The sequence below is a fragment of the Thalassophryne amazonica genome, chromosome 3 (assembly GCF_902500255.1).
Source record: "Thalassophryne amazonica chromosome 3, fThaAma1.1, whole genome shotgun sequence".
Lineage (NCBI taxonomy): Eukaryota > Metazoa > Chordata > Actinopteri > Batrachoidiformes > Batrachoididae > Thalassophryne > Thalassophryne amazonica.
The window spans coordinates 104,212,405-104,230,067 of NC_047105.1; the positions used below are offsets into that span (position 1 = coordinate 104,212,405).

General features: G+C 46.4%; 1 protein-coding gene across 1 annotated transcript in view; it reads left to right on the plus strand.

Annotated features, from left to right (window-relative positions):
* dnah1 (dynein, axonemal, heavy chain 1) overlaps window positions 1-17,663 on the plus strand; it is a 194,400-nt gene that overhangs the window by 36,047 nt on the left and 140,690 nt on the right. The window contains 3 exon segments of the mRNA XM_034167607.1: window positions 16,879-16,984; window positions 17,091-17,270; window positions 17,388-17,528. Of these exon segments, the coding sequence (XP_034023498.1) occupies window positions 16,879-16,984; window positions 17,091-17,270; window positions 17,388-17,528 (427 nt within the window).

The following is a 17,663-nucleotide window of genomic DNA, read 5'->3' on the forward strand; positions in this document are numbered from 1 at the left end:
CCACATGATCAGCATGTGTCCAAATAACGTAATTTTCTTATGTATCTCATTATGTACATGTTATTTATACACACTCTGAAGATGTGCAATTGATGTTTGTTTTAATCACGTAAATCCAACAAACTTTTTTCAGTGCAGATTTGTGTGAAACAGCTTGTCAAAAGTGTCAAAGTTTCTTAAAGAGTTGTGTCAGCATTGATTAATTGTTAATTGTCTCTGGTCCTTTTCCTGCTCACTGGTCCTTCACTGGTCTCAAATTTAGCTGTTTCTTTTATACATTTCTTGATTTTTGTGGCTTATTGATGATGTTAGTCAACTTTACATGCTAATTAATGCACACAATCTCACTCACATTATGATTTTAGATGATTGACTGGCTTACTGAAAAATGAGATGTCCTGTAATTTGAAATCTGTCAAACAGATGATAGTTATTGGTTATGTGAAAACAGTTGGGTGATCTTTGATCTGACACTGTCCTCTGACCAGTGGTGGGCACAGACAACCAAAAAATTAACTTCGATAACAGATAATCAGATAACTGAAAAGTTATCTTTGATAAAGATAAAACAATAAACCACCCAAAAATGTATCGGAAGTTACAGATAACCGATAAATTCCAGTATTGTCTCTGGTACATTTGCAACCACTAACAAATGGAATTTGAGTTTTAACACCACGATCGCTTCTGGTAGCCTCAAAAGCGACCCAAACAATGAGCCCGCACTTATGTCTTTGAACATCTTGCTCCCTGCTGGAAGCTGTTGTTTACTACATGGCTTCCAGCACAGCAGCAAAGCTGAGAACAGCCACAAAGCCCAGCTCTCTACGCAATCACAATGCTCCGGTCTTGGAAAATAAAGCCCTGCTGAGTTATGGTTTGGTGTATAAATAAAATGAATACTGATAGAATAACTCCATTAATGTCAATTCTGTCATTTGTGCAAAGTTTAAAATATAACATATATCTTTTAATGTTGAATAATGCACTAATTCTGAAGTTTTGTAAAAAATGCAGACAGATCGCAAAGGATTCTGGGTAAAATGTGCCTCTTCTGCTAAACACTGATTGGTTGAGTCATTCATTATGTAAACCAACACGTTAATGTGACGTGTGTTGTGCGTTGGTGTGTACAGATAAATGTGCTTTTGTAAAATATTCCATTTTTTATTTGTAAAAACAGGTATTTTTACGGAGCCCTGGAAGTGTCATCGCAAAATGTTTTGCATGTGGAGAGAATGTGCGCTCATTTTGTTATATTGTGCACTCATTTTGTTATATTGTGCACCCATTTTATTATATTGTGCGCTCATTTTATTATATTGTGTGCACGTTTTATTATATTGTGCGCATGTTTTATGATGTGCGCACATTTTATGATGTTGTGTGCACGTTTTATTATATTGTGCACATGTTTTATTATATTGTAAAACGTGCACTCAATATTGTCTTGACACATAAATGTTGGCTATTCGCCCTATTGACGTTTCAAATCCCGCAAAACCTCGGAGAGGTCTCCGCGCTGCGAGATCTCCGTAACATTGAGAACTGCATTGAGACGCTCTGATCACGCTGCACTTTAACCACTGCACACAGACAACACCATTAACATCTCAACATAAAACTATTTTTATATTGTGCCAAAAACTCTTGTGAATATATTCTCTGGGTTTTTAGACGTTGTTATTGCGTTGGTTTTATGTAAACATGCGAGAATCACAGGCTGTCTCTCTGTTATTTTCAGTGGGAGCTGCTGTGAGCTACGCTCGCTTCCTGATCATGTCGTTCTGGAGGAAAGTGAAGTTTGCTCTTTAATGTCTTGATTATTGTTCTTTACAACACTGTTTGCCGTCTTTGTTCCAGACTAATATATATAATATGTCTGAAATTTGGTTTGTGTTTATTAAATTCCACGCAGCTTAAACGTAACAGACACGGATTATTTGTTATAATTGTTTTAGCAAGTTTTCAGGGTATCATGCAGCAGTCTCTTATTAATGTGACGAAAAGCATAAAAAATACATTTTTGTAGTATAATATTAATTTACAACTGTCATCGTGTTGATTCTCTATGTTGTTTGACTGCAGCAACACTCTGGCATGCAAGGGATTATGGGATACGTCAATAGGGCGAATGAACACTACTGCCCAGTAGATGGCAGTAGAGACCTTGAAAACCTACCAAAACTAAATTCCAGATAATCTGTGTCTGCTACATTTAAGATGCGTGGGATTTAATAAACACAGACACAGTAACAACATCTATAAACCCAGAGAATATATTCACGAGACTTTTAGGCACTAGAGTTTAATGCTGTCATCTGTAGAGCCTGATCAGGGTGTTTCAAATGCATTTCTCGTGTCATGAACGTACTGAGATGGGCACAGCATATATCCACACTAAAACCTTAAAAATTAGCGCATTACTTTAAAACTAAAACATATATCTGATATTTTCACTTTATAAAACTTCAGACATGACATTAATTGAAATAACTTGTCTGAAATTAATTTGGTTAAAAGTTGAATCATAAGTTAAAAATGTATGCCTCTGGATGACTTGGGTGATATTGCCCACGATTCAGTATGGGGTTAAGAGAAATGAGGTTTTTTTTTTATGGGACCAGTTCTCCTTTGTCTGCAGAGGATAGAGCGGTTTCTTCTTAAGGCAGCTCTTCTCTGTTTTGCAGAGAGTAGAACTACACATCAGCTACAAAACATTTAACAGCTAGGTGCTCAACTGATTTTAAGTTTTATAAATATTTGTAGCTGTTCAGCTTTATTTACCACGTTATCGTTCTAAAAATTATCGGACAAAAATTTATCGTAAGATAATTAGTCCGATAATGGTTTTTAAAGTTATCTAAAAAGATAATCCGTTAATGAAAACATTATCTTCGATAATTATCGGTTACCGGATTATCGGAACTGTGCCCACCACTACCTCTGACCTACACAATAGAGATATTACAGAGATTTTTGGGGGGGGTGGGGGGGGGGGTATTGCAAAGATTCTTCTTCTGTCCATGGCTGATGCAGAGACAGTGATTCACACTTTCGTTTCATCTCAAATTGACTGTTGTCTTATTTTCTGGCTTGCCAAACACATATTGGATTATTTCATTTGGTTCAGAATGCTGATGCTAGAATACTAACCAGTGATAGAAAATTTATCCATATTACCCCGGTTTAAACCTCATGTGTGTAATAAAATTTACCAGATAAGAGGGCACTAGTCCGTACAGGATTTCCTGTTAATAACAGGAAAAATCTGACCTCATGTGTGAGGTCAGATTTTAAGGTTCTGTTATTAACAGGAAATCCTGTACGGACTAATGCCCTCTTATCTGGTAAATTTTATTAAACCTTCTGTACTGGCTAGTACTCTGTGTGTACTGGCTAGTACTCTGTGCAGGGGTGGTGGCCAAGTGGTTAATGCACTTGATTTCATTGCGGAAGGTTCCCGGTTCGAATCCCACCCCTGTCACGTTTCTCCGTGTAATGTGGGGTTGCATCAGGAAGGGCATCCGGCGTAAAACTTTTACCAATTCAACATGCAGATCCACCTTGGATTTGTTGTGGCGACCCCGAGTGCAAAACAAGGGAGCAGCTAAAGGGACTTACTTGCTGGCTAGTACTCTGCATTATCAGAGTGCAAAATACTTTGTGCTACAAAGGTACAGAAGAAGTTAGCAGGCCACAGAGCTTTTTCTTATCATGCACCTTTTCTGGGGAATAGTCTGCCCTCTGAGATAAAATACACTGTTTAAACTGGTGCAATGCTTGGGACTCCGGCGAGGGCGGTCGCATCTCCTCCTCTCTCCTCTCTCCTCTATCTCTGCTCCAACCTTCAAAGTCCCTACTTCACCAGACTGTGAATTCTTCAGACTATATTGGATTAACCATGGAATTGATCAGCTGGTCTCTGAATGCTATTGACACCATTTTTTCAACAAGGAAATCAAGGCTGGCGGATCCTGCGTGCCCAGATGGAACCTACCCTGTGGGCAGTGTTCTTGACACTTGGGAGAAATGGCGTGTTGCATGCTTGGTACCACTCTATGTGGAAGACGTCAAAGATTTATTTATATTTGGTTTTATTGTGGGAGGGCTGGTACTTAATGGTTTATGTATTGCCCTGACCTACTGGAGAACTGGCAAGATGGCTGCTACTAGAACCACAGTCCCTCACCTGTCCACCATGATTAATGAGTTGGGCAAGGCGATACATTCTTAGACTGCGTTAACCCTTGAACTCAGACATAAGTTGGTTGGTGCAAATGTATGCCTTGCAAAGGAAGATGTCGGAGACCAGGGTCAGAGGAGCTGCAAATGTGTTTTCTCTGCTCAACCCTAAATATGACAGGCTTGTCAAAACGCCCCACTGTTTTCTACAGCCTTGGTGAACCATTTGGCTGCCCCATTATCTTCTGCCCTCCCTGACAGTCAGTCTGATGTTGTCAAGGCAACTCCAGACATTATGCACACACTGACAGAAACTGATACAAACTCATATGACTGATACGAACTCATCTCATCTGCATTCATGACGCACACCCCATCTCCCTCCCCCCACCTCTACCACCCCCCGCATCAGCCCTGCCACTTCCTCCGAGCTCGCTCTGCGCGGGACAGTGCTGCGGCCCCCCTCCCTCCCCATATGCACATTGCCTCAATTCGGAAGATGGACTGTCTTAAAGTTTAGCCTACATAAACAATCACATGTACGAGGTCTGTCCAAAAAGTATCGGACCTTTTTATTTTTTGCAAAAACCATATGGATTTGAATCACGTGTGATTGCATCAGCCAAGCTTGAACCTTCGTGCGCATGCGTGAGTTTTTTCACGCCTGTCGGTTGCGTCATTCGCCTGTGAGCAGGCTTTGTGTGAACAGTGGTCCACCCCCTCATCTGATTTTTATTGCGAATAAATGTCTGAACGATTTGGAGCTTTGCTGCATCAAATTTTTCCAGAAACTGTGAGAGACCTCCAGCTGGACACCATTCGGAAAATTTAGATGGCTTTCAGTGACGATTTTATGGGGATTACACAGATTAAGGAGTGCTCCAGCTGGTTTAAAGACCGCCCACAGCATCTGAGAGCGTGGCACACTCCGAGCGCCAATTGACAGGCTCAAACCCTGCTGAAACAACCAGATCATTTCCAGCGTGAAGGCTTTGTTGATCCTGGACGTTGTCTGACTTTCACAAAAAAGGCAGAAGGCGTGGACATCAGCACTTTTTCGGCACATTCTACTGTTACAGGAGTTTTTTTTCATGGAAAGAGAAGCGGAGGATTGCGCCACCATGCCGCTCATGGCGCGGGACAAAACCACCTCCATGTTGGTCTCACAGGACGGCTTTCAGGTGGCTTTCAGACGGCTTCCGGTTGCTTTTCAGTTGTGTGAGTATCCGAGAAATTGTGCATGAGCTGGACATGCCCCAACATGTCCTGTGAGGCTTCATCACGGCGTTGCTTTGCACCGTGCAGCTCCGCCGCAACGCGCGGAATTCCTCCGCACATCTGCCTCAATGTGCCGAAAAAGTGCTGATGTCCACGTCTTCCGCAATTCCTGTGCTAGTCAGACGACATACCGGATCAAGACAGCGTCCAGTTTAGAAATGAACGTCACATTCCACTGTTACAGGAGTTTTTGTCATGGAAAGAGGAGCGGAGGAATTCCGCGCATCGCGGCAGAGCCGCATGGTGCAAAGCAACGCCATGATGAAGCCTCACAGGACATGTTGGGGCATGTCCAGCTCATGCACAATTTCGCAGATGCTCACACAACTGAAAAGCAACCGGAAGCTGTCTGAAAGCCACCTGAAAGCCGTCCTGTGAGACCAACACGGAGGTGGTTTTGTCCCGCGCCATGAACGGCACGGTGGCGCAATCCTCCACTTCTCTTTCCATGAAAAAAACTCCTGTAACAGTAGAATGTGCCGAAAAAGTGCTGATGTCCACGCCTTCTGCCTTTTTTGTGAAAATCAGATGACGTCCCGGATCAACAAAGCCTTCATGCTGGAAATGATCTGGTTGTTTCAGCAGGATTTGAGCCTGTTGTTCGGCGCTCGGAGCGCGCCGCGCGCTCAGACGCTGTGGGCAGTCTTTAAACCGGCTGGAGCACTTCTTAATCTGTGTAATCCCCATAAAATCGTCGCTGAAAGCCATCTAAATTTTCTGAATGGTGTCCAGCTGGAGGTCTCTCACAGTTTCTGGAAAAATTTGATGCAGCAAAGCTCCAAATCGTTCAGACATTTATTTGCAATAAAAATCCGACGAGAGTGGTGGACCACTGCTCACACAAAGCCTGCTCACAGGCGAATGACGCAACCGACAGGCGTGAAAAAACTCAAGCATGCGCACGAAGGTTCAAGCTTGGCTGGTGCAACCACACGTGATTCAAATCCATATGGTTTTTGAAAAAAATAAAAAGGTCCGATACTTTTTGGACAGACCTCGTATATGTATGGGTGTTCGAATTCTGATGTGTGCCATTATTACGTTCAACTTGTAATAATTATGGATTAATTGTATTTTTGTCTGAGGTGATTGGGTGGGAAGAAATTTCGTCGCACTTCTTGTATGCCAGTAAATCTATCTATCTATCTATCTATCTATCTATCTATCTATCTATCTATCTATCTATCTATCTATCTATCTATCTATCTATCTATCTATCTATCTATCTATCTATCTATCTATCTATCTATCTATCTATCTATCTATCTATCTATCTATCTATCTATCTATCTATCTATCTATCTATCTATCTATCTATCTATCTATCTATCTATCTATCTATCTATCTATCTATCTAAATTGAGCTATTTAAATCCAGACTTAAGTCTCATTTGTTCTCCGTATCTTTTAATTAGCATAATCTTAATTGTTTTGAATCTTTGGCTTCCCTCTGACTTATATGAGTGAAATTACAGATGGGAACTTTCCTGCCAATGAACATGTTGGTTATTGTTTAGTTGTTAAAGCTGATGTTACAAGAATTAGTTGTTGTGCTCAGTTCATTTTTGCTTGGGACGCTGTCCGATATCCTGCCTGCTGAACTTTGATGGCATCAAGTAAACCAGTGTTTTCCAACCCTAGTCCTCAGAGACCCCTAACCTGCACGTTATCTGTCTTACCCGATCTCCACACAACTGATTGACTCAGTCAGGTACCTCTTGATTCTTTATACTTCAATCAGGTGAGCTTTTGATAGAACACGGAGAGATAAAAATGTGCATCTTAGGCTTCCTTTAGGACTGGGACTGGGAACCAATGCAGCTGAAGAGGGGCCAAACATGATCATCCTGACTATTCAAAGCGGCTGACTGTAATCGGTACAACAGCAAAATGGGGCCTTGGTGGAGATTGACTTTCATGATTGGAGTCGTGACTTGCAGTGGTGGAGTTGACTGGCTGCCCTGCTGTTGTGTTGACTTGAAGGACAGTGGATTGACTTTCCACCACTTTGTGGCGGATCTGTAAGGCATGGAGATCAACACTGACACTAAAAATGGCAGTGTGATTAGATGTGAGATGGACTCTTGTTACAGTCAGTCAGTTGAGTGGCAAGTGATTGTGGTGGATAATGGCAATTTGGGTGGCTTTATTACTGTAATTGCAGTACCTTTTGTTGGGACTCTAATATTAACCTCCAGGTTCTCTTTTCAAGCATGCGTCATTGTGAACACTGGACTATCCATGGTTGCTTAGCTACAACATTTCTGTCATTGCATGTTCTTACAATTCTTTGTTGTGCTTTTCCATTTTGTAATTGTGGCTATAACAGATGGTCATCCTAGTGAGTCTGGTCTGCTTGAGGTTTCTTTCCTGTGAAAAAAGAACAGAAGGACTGAGTTTTTCCTTAGGGCCTCTTCACAGATAACAGGAAGTTGGGCAAAAGAAGCAGAAACCAGCCGAAAAAGAGCAAATAAAAGGAATTGGCATCCGCAAAAACTTACACCTGCTGTCGGGAAGGTCACACAGGCATGAATGATCCAGCAGCAACGGTTTTCACACACGCGCACATGAGCGTGCACGAACAAAGTTGCACCGACACAGCAGCGGAGCAATGAGATGCTGCACACATGTACATAAATGATTGAAAATGTGTAATAACAAAATTAACGTGACAGCACAGATTCAGAACATTATATGAGCATTAAATATACTGTTTAAATGTAAGACATGTTACTGGCCATGAATCTGTTCTCACTGTGGAAAAACACACACCAAAAAAAAAGTAGAGAAGCTTGAATCTTCGACTGGACTGGGTTACTTGACGTGAGGACTTTTCGCTTCAAATCACAGAAGCTTCCTCAGCTAAAATTCTTGCTGTGGTAGTCTGACTTCTGTCTGACCCTTGTCAAGAAGAACACAAACAGAAGCCACAAAAGCTGGAGTTTTAAACCTAACCAGACGCCTCCTACCGAGAGGCAGACTGCTATTGGCTAGTGATTAAACAATTGGTTTAATTAGCACCTATATTAGCACAGATGGGACTGACGCCTCTCCTGATGACGTGAATGACCCATTACCATGAACAAAAGACTGAAACTGCTTTGACACGTTTTGTCCCCTGTTTACAATGGGGTACTCATATCAAAGCAGTTTCAGTCTTTTGTTCATGGTAATGAGTCATTCACGTCATCAGGAGTCGTCAGTCCCATCGTTAGGAGGGACAGCTCCCCTGTCATTAGGAGGGTGCTAACTAGAGTACAATAGGCGCTAATTAAAGCAATTGTTTAATCACTAGCCAATAGCAGTCTGCCTCTCGGTAGGAGGCATCTGGTTAGGTTTAAAACTCCAGCTTTTGTGGTTTCTGTTTGTTCTTCTCGACAAGGGTCAGACAGAAGTCAGACTACCAGAGCAAGAATTTTAGCTGAGGAAGCATCTGAGATTTGAAGCGAAACGTCCTTGCATCAAGCAACCCAGTCCAGTCGAAGATTCAAGCTTCTCTACTATGGAAACCACCTGGAGAACTGAGAGCCTACACAGAACCAAAAAAAAAGAAACAAAATGCCACAATTTCTATAATATTTCATTCCCATGCGCACAATACAAGAATGATCCTCCTCCTGTTGTGTGGGCCGCTGAAGAGGAGGTACTGCTGGCCCACCACCACCAGAGGGCGCCCTGCCTGTAGTGCGGGCTCCAGGCACCAGAGGGCGCCGCCGCCTCACGTGAGCAGCTACGGTGACAGCTGTCACCCATCACCTGAGACAGCTGACGGCAATCATCTGTGGGGTATATCAGCAGGACGGCACCTCCACCTCATTGCCGAGATATCGTTTCTACCTACGAGGTAACGTATCAAAGCTGACGGAGTGTATCCTTTTGGATTAGTGTATAGCTTGTGGATTACTGTTCCAACGAGAGGTGGAGGTAACTTCCCTGCTGTTCGGAGTCTTGGGTGCAAACGCGCCCCCATCTAACTGTTCTTTGTTCCTCGCCAGCAGTACCAGGTCCGACACACGGAGGCAGTGGCCACCTGGGAGTTCGGGACTTGGCGGCTCCAGTATTTCCGGGGTCCTGCGGCGGAGGAAGCCGTGTGGTTCGGGTCTTACCTTGGAGAGGCGTCTCCTATCTTCGAGCCTGCCCACACGACACTTTTGTGAATTGACTGTTGTCCATTTCGTGATTGGTTGTATTCGTTGTGCACGTTCACAACAGTAAAGCCTTGTTATTTGACTTTCTCCATTGTCCGTTCATTTGCGCCCCCTGTTGTGGGTCCGTGTACTGACACTTTCCCAACAGGATATCTCGGCCAACGTCATGGATCCCGAGGGGCGTCAACCGGCTGTTGAACGGCCAATGGAAGAACAGGACGCGCAGGCGTCCGCGGGAGGGGTAATCGGTGAGTTGCAGCGGATCCTCACCGCTTTCACGACTCGGTTGGATTTCATGACCGAGCAGAACGTCCTCCTGAACCGCAGGGTGGAGGCTCTCTCCGGGCGCCGCTGCTTCTCTCCCTCCCGTAGATCCTGTGCGTAACGTTGACGTTCCACTGGTTGTTCAACGACCTCTCCCTCCTTCCCCGGAAGCATACATAAGCCCTCCAGAGCCGTACGGAGGCTGTGTGGAGACGTGCGTGGATTTTCTGATGCAGTGTTCGATCGTCTTTGCACAGCGTCCCGTTATGTACGCGACCGATGCTAGTAAAGTAGCTTATGTCATAAACCTGCTTCACGGTGAGGCACGCGCTTGGGCTACAGCGCTCTGGGAGCAGAATTCATGGCTCCTTCTGACATACGATGGGTTTGTGAGGGGGCTCAGAACCGTGTTCGATCACCCTAATAGGGGCGAGACCGCTTCAACCGTGCTACTGTCAATGAGACAGGGGCGCCGGAGCTCAGCTGTTTATACAGTCGACTTCCGCATCGCGGCTGCGAGATCCGGCTGGAATAACGCTGCCCTCCGCGCCGCCTTTGTAAACGGACTGTCTTTGGTTCTCAAGGAGCACCTGGTGGCTAAGGACGAACCGCGGGATTTAGACGGGCTTATCGATCTTGTCATACGGTTGGACAACCGGTTAGAAGAACGTCGGCGGGAACGAGACGAAGGGCGTGGCCGGGCACGCGCCGTCCCTCTCCCTTCCGGTTCCGACCGCGCTCCGCCTTCCCCACGCTCCACGGCCCCTGCGCTCCGTGGGGCCACAGCTCCCCCTACTGACGAAGCTATGGACACGAGTAGGGCAACATTTAGGGCACCAGCTGCACAGAGGAGACGGGCCCATGGAGCTTGTTTTGTTTGTGGTGCACTAGAGCACCATGTGAGAGACTGCCCCGAGCGGTTACAACACCAACGCCCGCCCCTAGAGACTGGGCTAGGGGTGGGCCGAGACATTCACGTGGGACACACCCACATTGCTACACGACTCCCAGTCACGATCCTGTATGAGGATTTAACCCTGAAGGCCCCAGCACTGGTGGACACGGGCTCTGAGGGGAATCTGTTGGACTGCAGATGGGCCAGGGAGATAGGGCTCCCTCTGGTGGTGCTTACCTCGCCTGTGCAGGTTCGAGCGCTAGATGGCTCCCTGCTCCCTCCGATCACACATAAGACACCACCTGTAACGCTGGTGGTGTCAGGAAACCACCGGGAGGTGATCGAGTTTTTTGTGACTCAGGCCACTTCCCGTGTGGTTTTAGGCTTTCCCTGGATGTTGAAGCACAATCCCCGGATTGATTGGCCGTCCGGGGTAGTGGTTCAGTGGAGCGAGACCTGCCATCGGGTGTGTCTAGGTTCCTCGGTTCCTCCCGGCTCCCAAGCTAAGGAGGAGGTCAGAGTCCCGCCCAATCTGGGGACGGTGCCGGTGGAGTACCACGACCTTGTCGACGTGTTCAGCAAGGATCTGGCGCTCACACTCCCCCCCCACCGTCCGTACGATTGTGCCATCGATTTGGTTCCAGGCAGTGGGTTCCCGTCCAGTAGACTGTACAACCTCTCACGGCCTGAGCGCGAATCAATGGAGACCTACATCCGGGACTCGTTAGCTGCCGGGTTGATCCGAAATTCCACCTCCCCGATGGGCGCAGGTTTCTTTTTCGTGGGTAAAAAAGATGGCGGACTTCGTCCATGCATCGATTACAGAGGGCTGAACGAAATCACGGTTCGCAACCGATACCCGTTACCCCTGTTGGATTCGGTGTTCACGCCCCTGCATGGAGCCAAGATTTTTACCAAGCTTGATCTTAGAAACGCGTATCATCTGGTTCGGATCCGGAAGGGAGACGAGTGGAAGACGGCATTCAACACCCCCTTAGGTCACTTTGAGTACCTGGTCATGCCGTTCGGCCTCACAAACGCCCCCGCGACGTTCCAAGCCTTGGTTAACGACGTATTGCGGGACTTCCTGCACCGGTTCGTCTTCGTATATCTAGACGATATACTCATCTTTTCTCCGGATCCTGAGACTCATGTCCGGCATGTACGTCAGGTCCTGCAGCGGTTATTGGAGAACCGGCTGTTTGTTAAGGGCGAGAAGTGTGAGTTTCACCGCACCTCTTTGTCCTTCCTGGGGTTCATCATCTCCCCCAACTCCGTCGCAGTCTGCGGTGAGAGACTGGCCCCAACCCACAAGCCGTAGGAAGCTGCAACAGTTCCTCGAAGACCCATGCAGACCGGCGGCGGACCCCGGCCCCTACGTATCGCCCCGGGCAGGAAGTGTGGTTGTCCACGAAGGACATCCCGCTAAAGGTGGCCTCCCCAAAACTGCAGGACAGATACATAGGACCGTTTAAAATTCTCAAGGTCATCAATCCCGAAGCCTCACTGCGGATCCATCCAGTATTTCATGTGTCAAAGCTCAAGCCCCATCACACCTCGCCCCTCTGTACACCCGGTCCGGCACCACCTCCTGCCCAGATCATCGATGGCGAGCCGGCTTGGACAGTGCGCCGGTTGTTGGACGTCCGACGGATGGGCCGGGGCTTTCAATATCTGGTGGACTGGGAGGGGTACGGTCCCGAAGAACGCTCCTGGGTGAAGAAGAGCTTCATCCTGGACCCGGCCCTCCTGGCCGACTTCTACCGTCGCCACCCGGACAAGCCCGGTCGGGCGCCAGGAGGCGCCCGTTGAGGGGGGGGTCCTGTTGTGTGGGCCGCTGAAGAGGAGGTACTGCTGGCCCACCACCACCAGAGGGCGCCCTGCCTGGAGTGCGGGCTCCAGGCACCAGAGGGCGCCGCTGCCTCACGTGAGCAGCTACGGTGACAGCTGTCACCCATCACCTGAGACAGCTGACGGCAATCATCTGTGGGGTATCTCAGCAGGACGGCACCTCCACCTCATTGCCGAGATATCGTTTCTACCTACGAGGTAACGTATCAAAGCTGACGGAGTGTATCCTTTTGGATTAGTGTATAGCTTGTGGATTGCTGTTCCAACGAGAGGTGGAGGTAACTTCCCTGCTGTTCGGAGTCTTGGATGCAAACGCGCCCCCATCTAACTGTTCTTTGTTCCTCGCCAGCAGTACCAGGTCCGACACGCGGAGGCAGTGGCCACCTGGGAGTTCGGGACTTGGTGGCTCCAGTATTTCCGGGGTCCTGTGGCGGAGGAAGCCGTGTGGTTCGGGTCTTACCTTGGAGAGGCGTCTCCTATCTTCGAGCCTGCCCACACGATACTTTTGTGAATTGACTGTTGTCCATTTCGTGATTGGTTGTATTCGTTGTGCACGTTCACAACAGTAAAGCCTTGTTATTTGACTTTCTCCATTGTCCGTTCATTTGCGCCCCCTGTTGTGGGTCCGTGTACTGACACTTTCCCAACACCTCCTAGACATACAACAGGAAGTGATGAAGACATGAGCCGGCTCCACGTGTCCAGCACGCACTGAAGCACTGGTGACCGCGTTCCAAAGATATGTGTTTTTATTGATGACAATGTGAGGAGAGCCCGCTGATGCACGCACCTCGCGGTGTCTTGTGACGTGATATTCTGCATCACATGATATGTGTTCTCCAGCTTTGAGTATCAATGACACAGTGGTCAAGTGCAGCTTTGACTGCATGCTCATTGCTGTGTGTGGATCGCTGTAACCACATTGCAGTGATCCAGTTTGTTTTTATTTCTCCCATGTCGCCATCGTTTGCAGACACAAGTGCAGTACCATGTCTTGCACATGGATGAGTGGAGGACATGTGACAGTATGTGTCCCCAGCTTTGCATTGCACTGATGGTCAGCTGCGATGTGGAGCAATGCATGCAGCAGGACTGCAACACTTGCCGTGGGCAGTGATCAACCACCTTCCTGTATGATTTGGAATGTCATCCATCCCATGACGTGATACATGACGCGCGGAATTCCTCCGCTCCTCTTTCCATGACAAAAACTCCTGTAACAGTGGAATGTGCCGTTCATTTCCAAACTGGACGCTGTGTTTTATCCGGGACGTCATCTGACTAGCACAGGAATTGCGGAAGACGTGGACATCAGCACTTTTTTGGCACATTGAGACAGATGTGCGGAGGAATTCCGCGCATCGCGGCGGTGCCGCATGGCGCAAAGCAACGCCGTGATGAAGCCTCACAGGACATGTTCTGGCATGTCCAGGCTCATCCACAATTTCTCGGATAGTCACACGACTGAAAAACCACCGAAAGCTGTCTGAAAGCCATCTCAAAGCCGTCCTGTGAGACCAACATGGAGGTGGTTTTGTGCCGCGACCATGAACGGCTCCGTGGCGCATCCCTCCACTTCTCTTTCCATGAAAAAAACTCCTGTAACAGTAGAATGTGCTGAAAAAGTACTGATGTCCACGTCTCCTGCCATTTTTGTGTAAGTCAGACGACGTCCCGGATCAACAAAGCCTTCACGTTGGAAATGATCTGGTTGATTCAGCCTTTCGATCGGCGCTCGGAGCGTGGCGCGCTCTCAGCAGCTGTGGGCGGTCTTTAAACCGGCTGGAGCACTCCTTAATCTGTGTAATCCCCATAAAATCGTCCCTGAAAGCCATCTGAATTATACGAATGGTGTCCACCTGGAGGTCTCTCACAGTTTCTGGAAAAAATCGATGCAGCAAAGCTCCAAATCGTTCAGACATTTATTTGCAATAAAAATCCGACGAGAGGGGTGGACCACTGCTCACACAAAGCCTGCTCAGAGGCGAATGACGCAACCGACAGGCGTGAAAAAACTCACGCATGCGCACAAAGGTTCAAGCTTGGCTGATGCAATCACACGTGATTCAAATCCATATGGTTTTTGAAAAAAATGAAAAGGTCGGATACTTTTCTAACAGACCTCGTATGCATAACTGTGGTGCATGTGTGCGTGTGTGACCATGTCAATCAATACATGATTGACACGCGATACTCCCACCTCTTCTCACATGAATGGGCTCACTGTCACTGTACACTGGTACACACATGTACACAGCGGTCAGCTATGATGTGGAGAAGCAAAGCGCTCACATGAATGGTCATGTGTCACGTGAGGGTCAGCGGGCCAGTGAGCTTTTTTTTATTTTCTCGATCTCAAAAGAGCCCGCCGATACATGGCGTGTTGTGAAGAAGTGCTGTTCTTCATGACACGATAACTGTTCTCCAGCTTTGAGTATATGACACAGTGGTCAAGTGACTGTGACTTTCAACTTCTCCTTGTGGCGCAAACACAGGCCCAGTGGGGGGGGGTTGACAGCAGACAGCAATGGATTCACCTGCAGTAGCTGTAGCAGTTGGAACACCAGTCCTGTATCGGCCCAGCCAACTATGATCTGATAGAGCCACATGCACAAAGTACTGCTGTGGGAAGCATGAGCTGATGTAGCCACGTGCACAAAGTGCCAGTGTCACAGACAGACATTTCTTCAGCCTCGACAAGAAATGAAAGTATTTTCAGAGTTCATTTCCAAAAAGGCTTTATGTGGATACACTTTTTCATCAGAGTGTGATGTTGAAAGGAACAGGTAAGATGTTATATTTACTCCGTATGTGAATGGGGGGAGCACTTGTATGCCATTTTTGGGGGTGGTGGAGGTCATGCACACTTGCATGCCATTTGTGGATATGGGGGGATGGCACACTCACACAATTTTGTTGCTTGGTAACACAATCATGCAGCACTTTGAAAATGTGCTGCCTTCACACAGCCAGCTCGAGAGTGGTCTGCCTGCTCTCTCTTTTCACGCAGGCTGCACAAATGGCCTCGCCTTTTCAGCTATTCGATAATTCAACAATTTTCAGCCACTGGTGTGAAGCCTGCCTCGATGGCTTCATTCAGCCACGGTTTGACATGGATGATGATTTCGGCCAGCTGTTCAGTTGTGGCACGATATGTCCAACCTGCGTACAACATGCTGTTCAAATCCTGTGAACACGATCAGATGGCAGTGCGACCTCATCTTGCTCACTGTTCGAATAAGTTTCCGGCACAAGTGACACGCAAATATAGAGTGCATGTGCCGTCCCCAAATGAATATGGCGACGGCTGTACAAGACGTTAGAGTGCGGCTCCGATTTCCCACGAGTGCCATTTGACTCCTCCTTCGTGTGCCATTCTGCCTCAGTCCTGTTATGTGTGACGGGGCCCTTACCACTGTCACCAATGTGCTTGCTCATCGTGTGGGCATGGTTTAAATCTTGCTCATGTATTGCGACTTCAGGTGACTTTTGTGGTGTTTTGGTGCTGTATGAATGAACTGAATTGATTTTTTGACAGTGTTTTGTGTGTGCACAGAAAAAAATGTGAATTAGGTTCAAGACATGTCTGAAAGAAAAGAAATACCTTTCATAAAGATGCACACTTCAGGAAATATTAATACTGAGTTTGCCATGTTGTAGCAGTTTTCAGCTGCAGAGTTTTACGATTTGTCAGGCATGAAGGGGTTCCTAACTCTTTTAGGATGTTGAATAGTCTGTTAAAGTATTTGCCTTTCTTTAAGCAGCTATGGACCGATCTGTCATTATTTTAAGTTCTTATTCAGGTTTTATTTTAAGATAGAATCCTAGCTTACTTTTTAATGTGATTTTCCATCATATTGCAGGACAATCCTAGAATTAATGGAATCAGTCAGTTTTCATATGTTCATATAAACAACTACATATTCAGCTCTGAAGTTTCAAATTGTGGCACATACATGAGGACCTGTTTTGGGCCATGTTGGCATCTCTCAACATGCACAATTACGTTGCCTCCTTTGCAGCTGTGTCTCCATTACACTCTATCCTCTACATCTCCTTCTTTCACCTTAACCATCCGTATGTCCTCCCTCACCACATCCATAAAACTCCTCTTTAGCTCCCCTTTTCTCCTGCTGCCTGACACGTACTGTATCTGTATCCTCAGCACTTTTCTCTCTTTGTGCACGTTAACTGTGGAAACGAACATCATGTATTGTGGTAGCACTGATAAGTTATATAGCAAATATTTGTGTTTAGGTTTTACTTCCTGTCAGATGATGAGCTGCTGGAGATTCTGTCTCAGACCAAAGATCCTACTGCTGTGCAGCCCCACTTACGCAAATGCTTTGAGAACATTGCACAGGTTTGTCCTGCCTGTTTTGTCTGTTTGTTTTCCCCTCCCAATTTCTTTTTTACGCATTTGAGATTGTAATATGTATCACATGAATGACATTTCTGCTACTTCTCAGCTTCAATTCCAGCCCGATCTTAAAATCACACATATGTACTCTGGAGAAGGAGAGGAGGTGAAGTTGTTTATGCCAGTACAGCCTACAGGACATGTAGAAGACTGGCTGAAGAAGGTGGAGAAATCTATGAAGAACACTTTGAGGGATAACATTGACCGTTCGTTGAAGGTTTACCCAGAGGTCTGCATCTGTCACTTCAATTTCATGTGATAGCTGTTTTGGTATAACTATATTTAAGATATGTTTAAGAGTAAGCATTCACAGACACATGTCTGTATGTATGTTTTGATCCATCAGCAACCTCGCACAGAGTGGGTGTTGTCATGGCCCGGTCAAGTGGTGATCGCTGGTTGTCAGGTCTTTTGGACTGCTGAAGTGTCAGAGGCTTTGGAGCAGGGAGATTTTGCCAAACGTCTATATCCTCAGCTCCAGGCACAGGTATGAATATTAAATGGAATATGGTGTTAAAAGTTTTCAACACATCACCATGTTATTTTGCCAGGTGTTTACAGTATGCACACTACAGTATATATTGTCAATATATCAGTGTATACTGTATAAATGACATCTTTA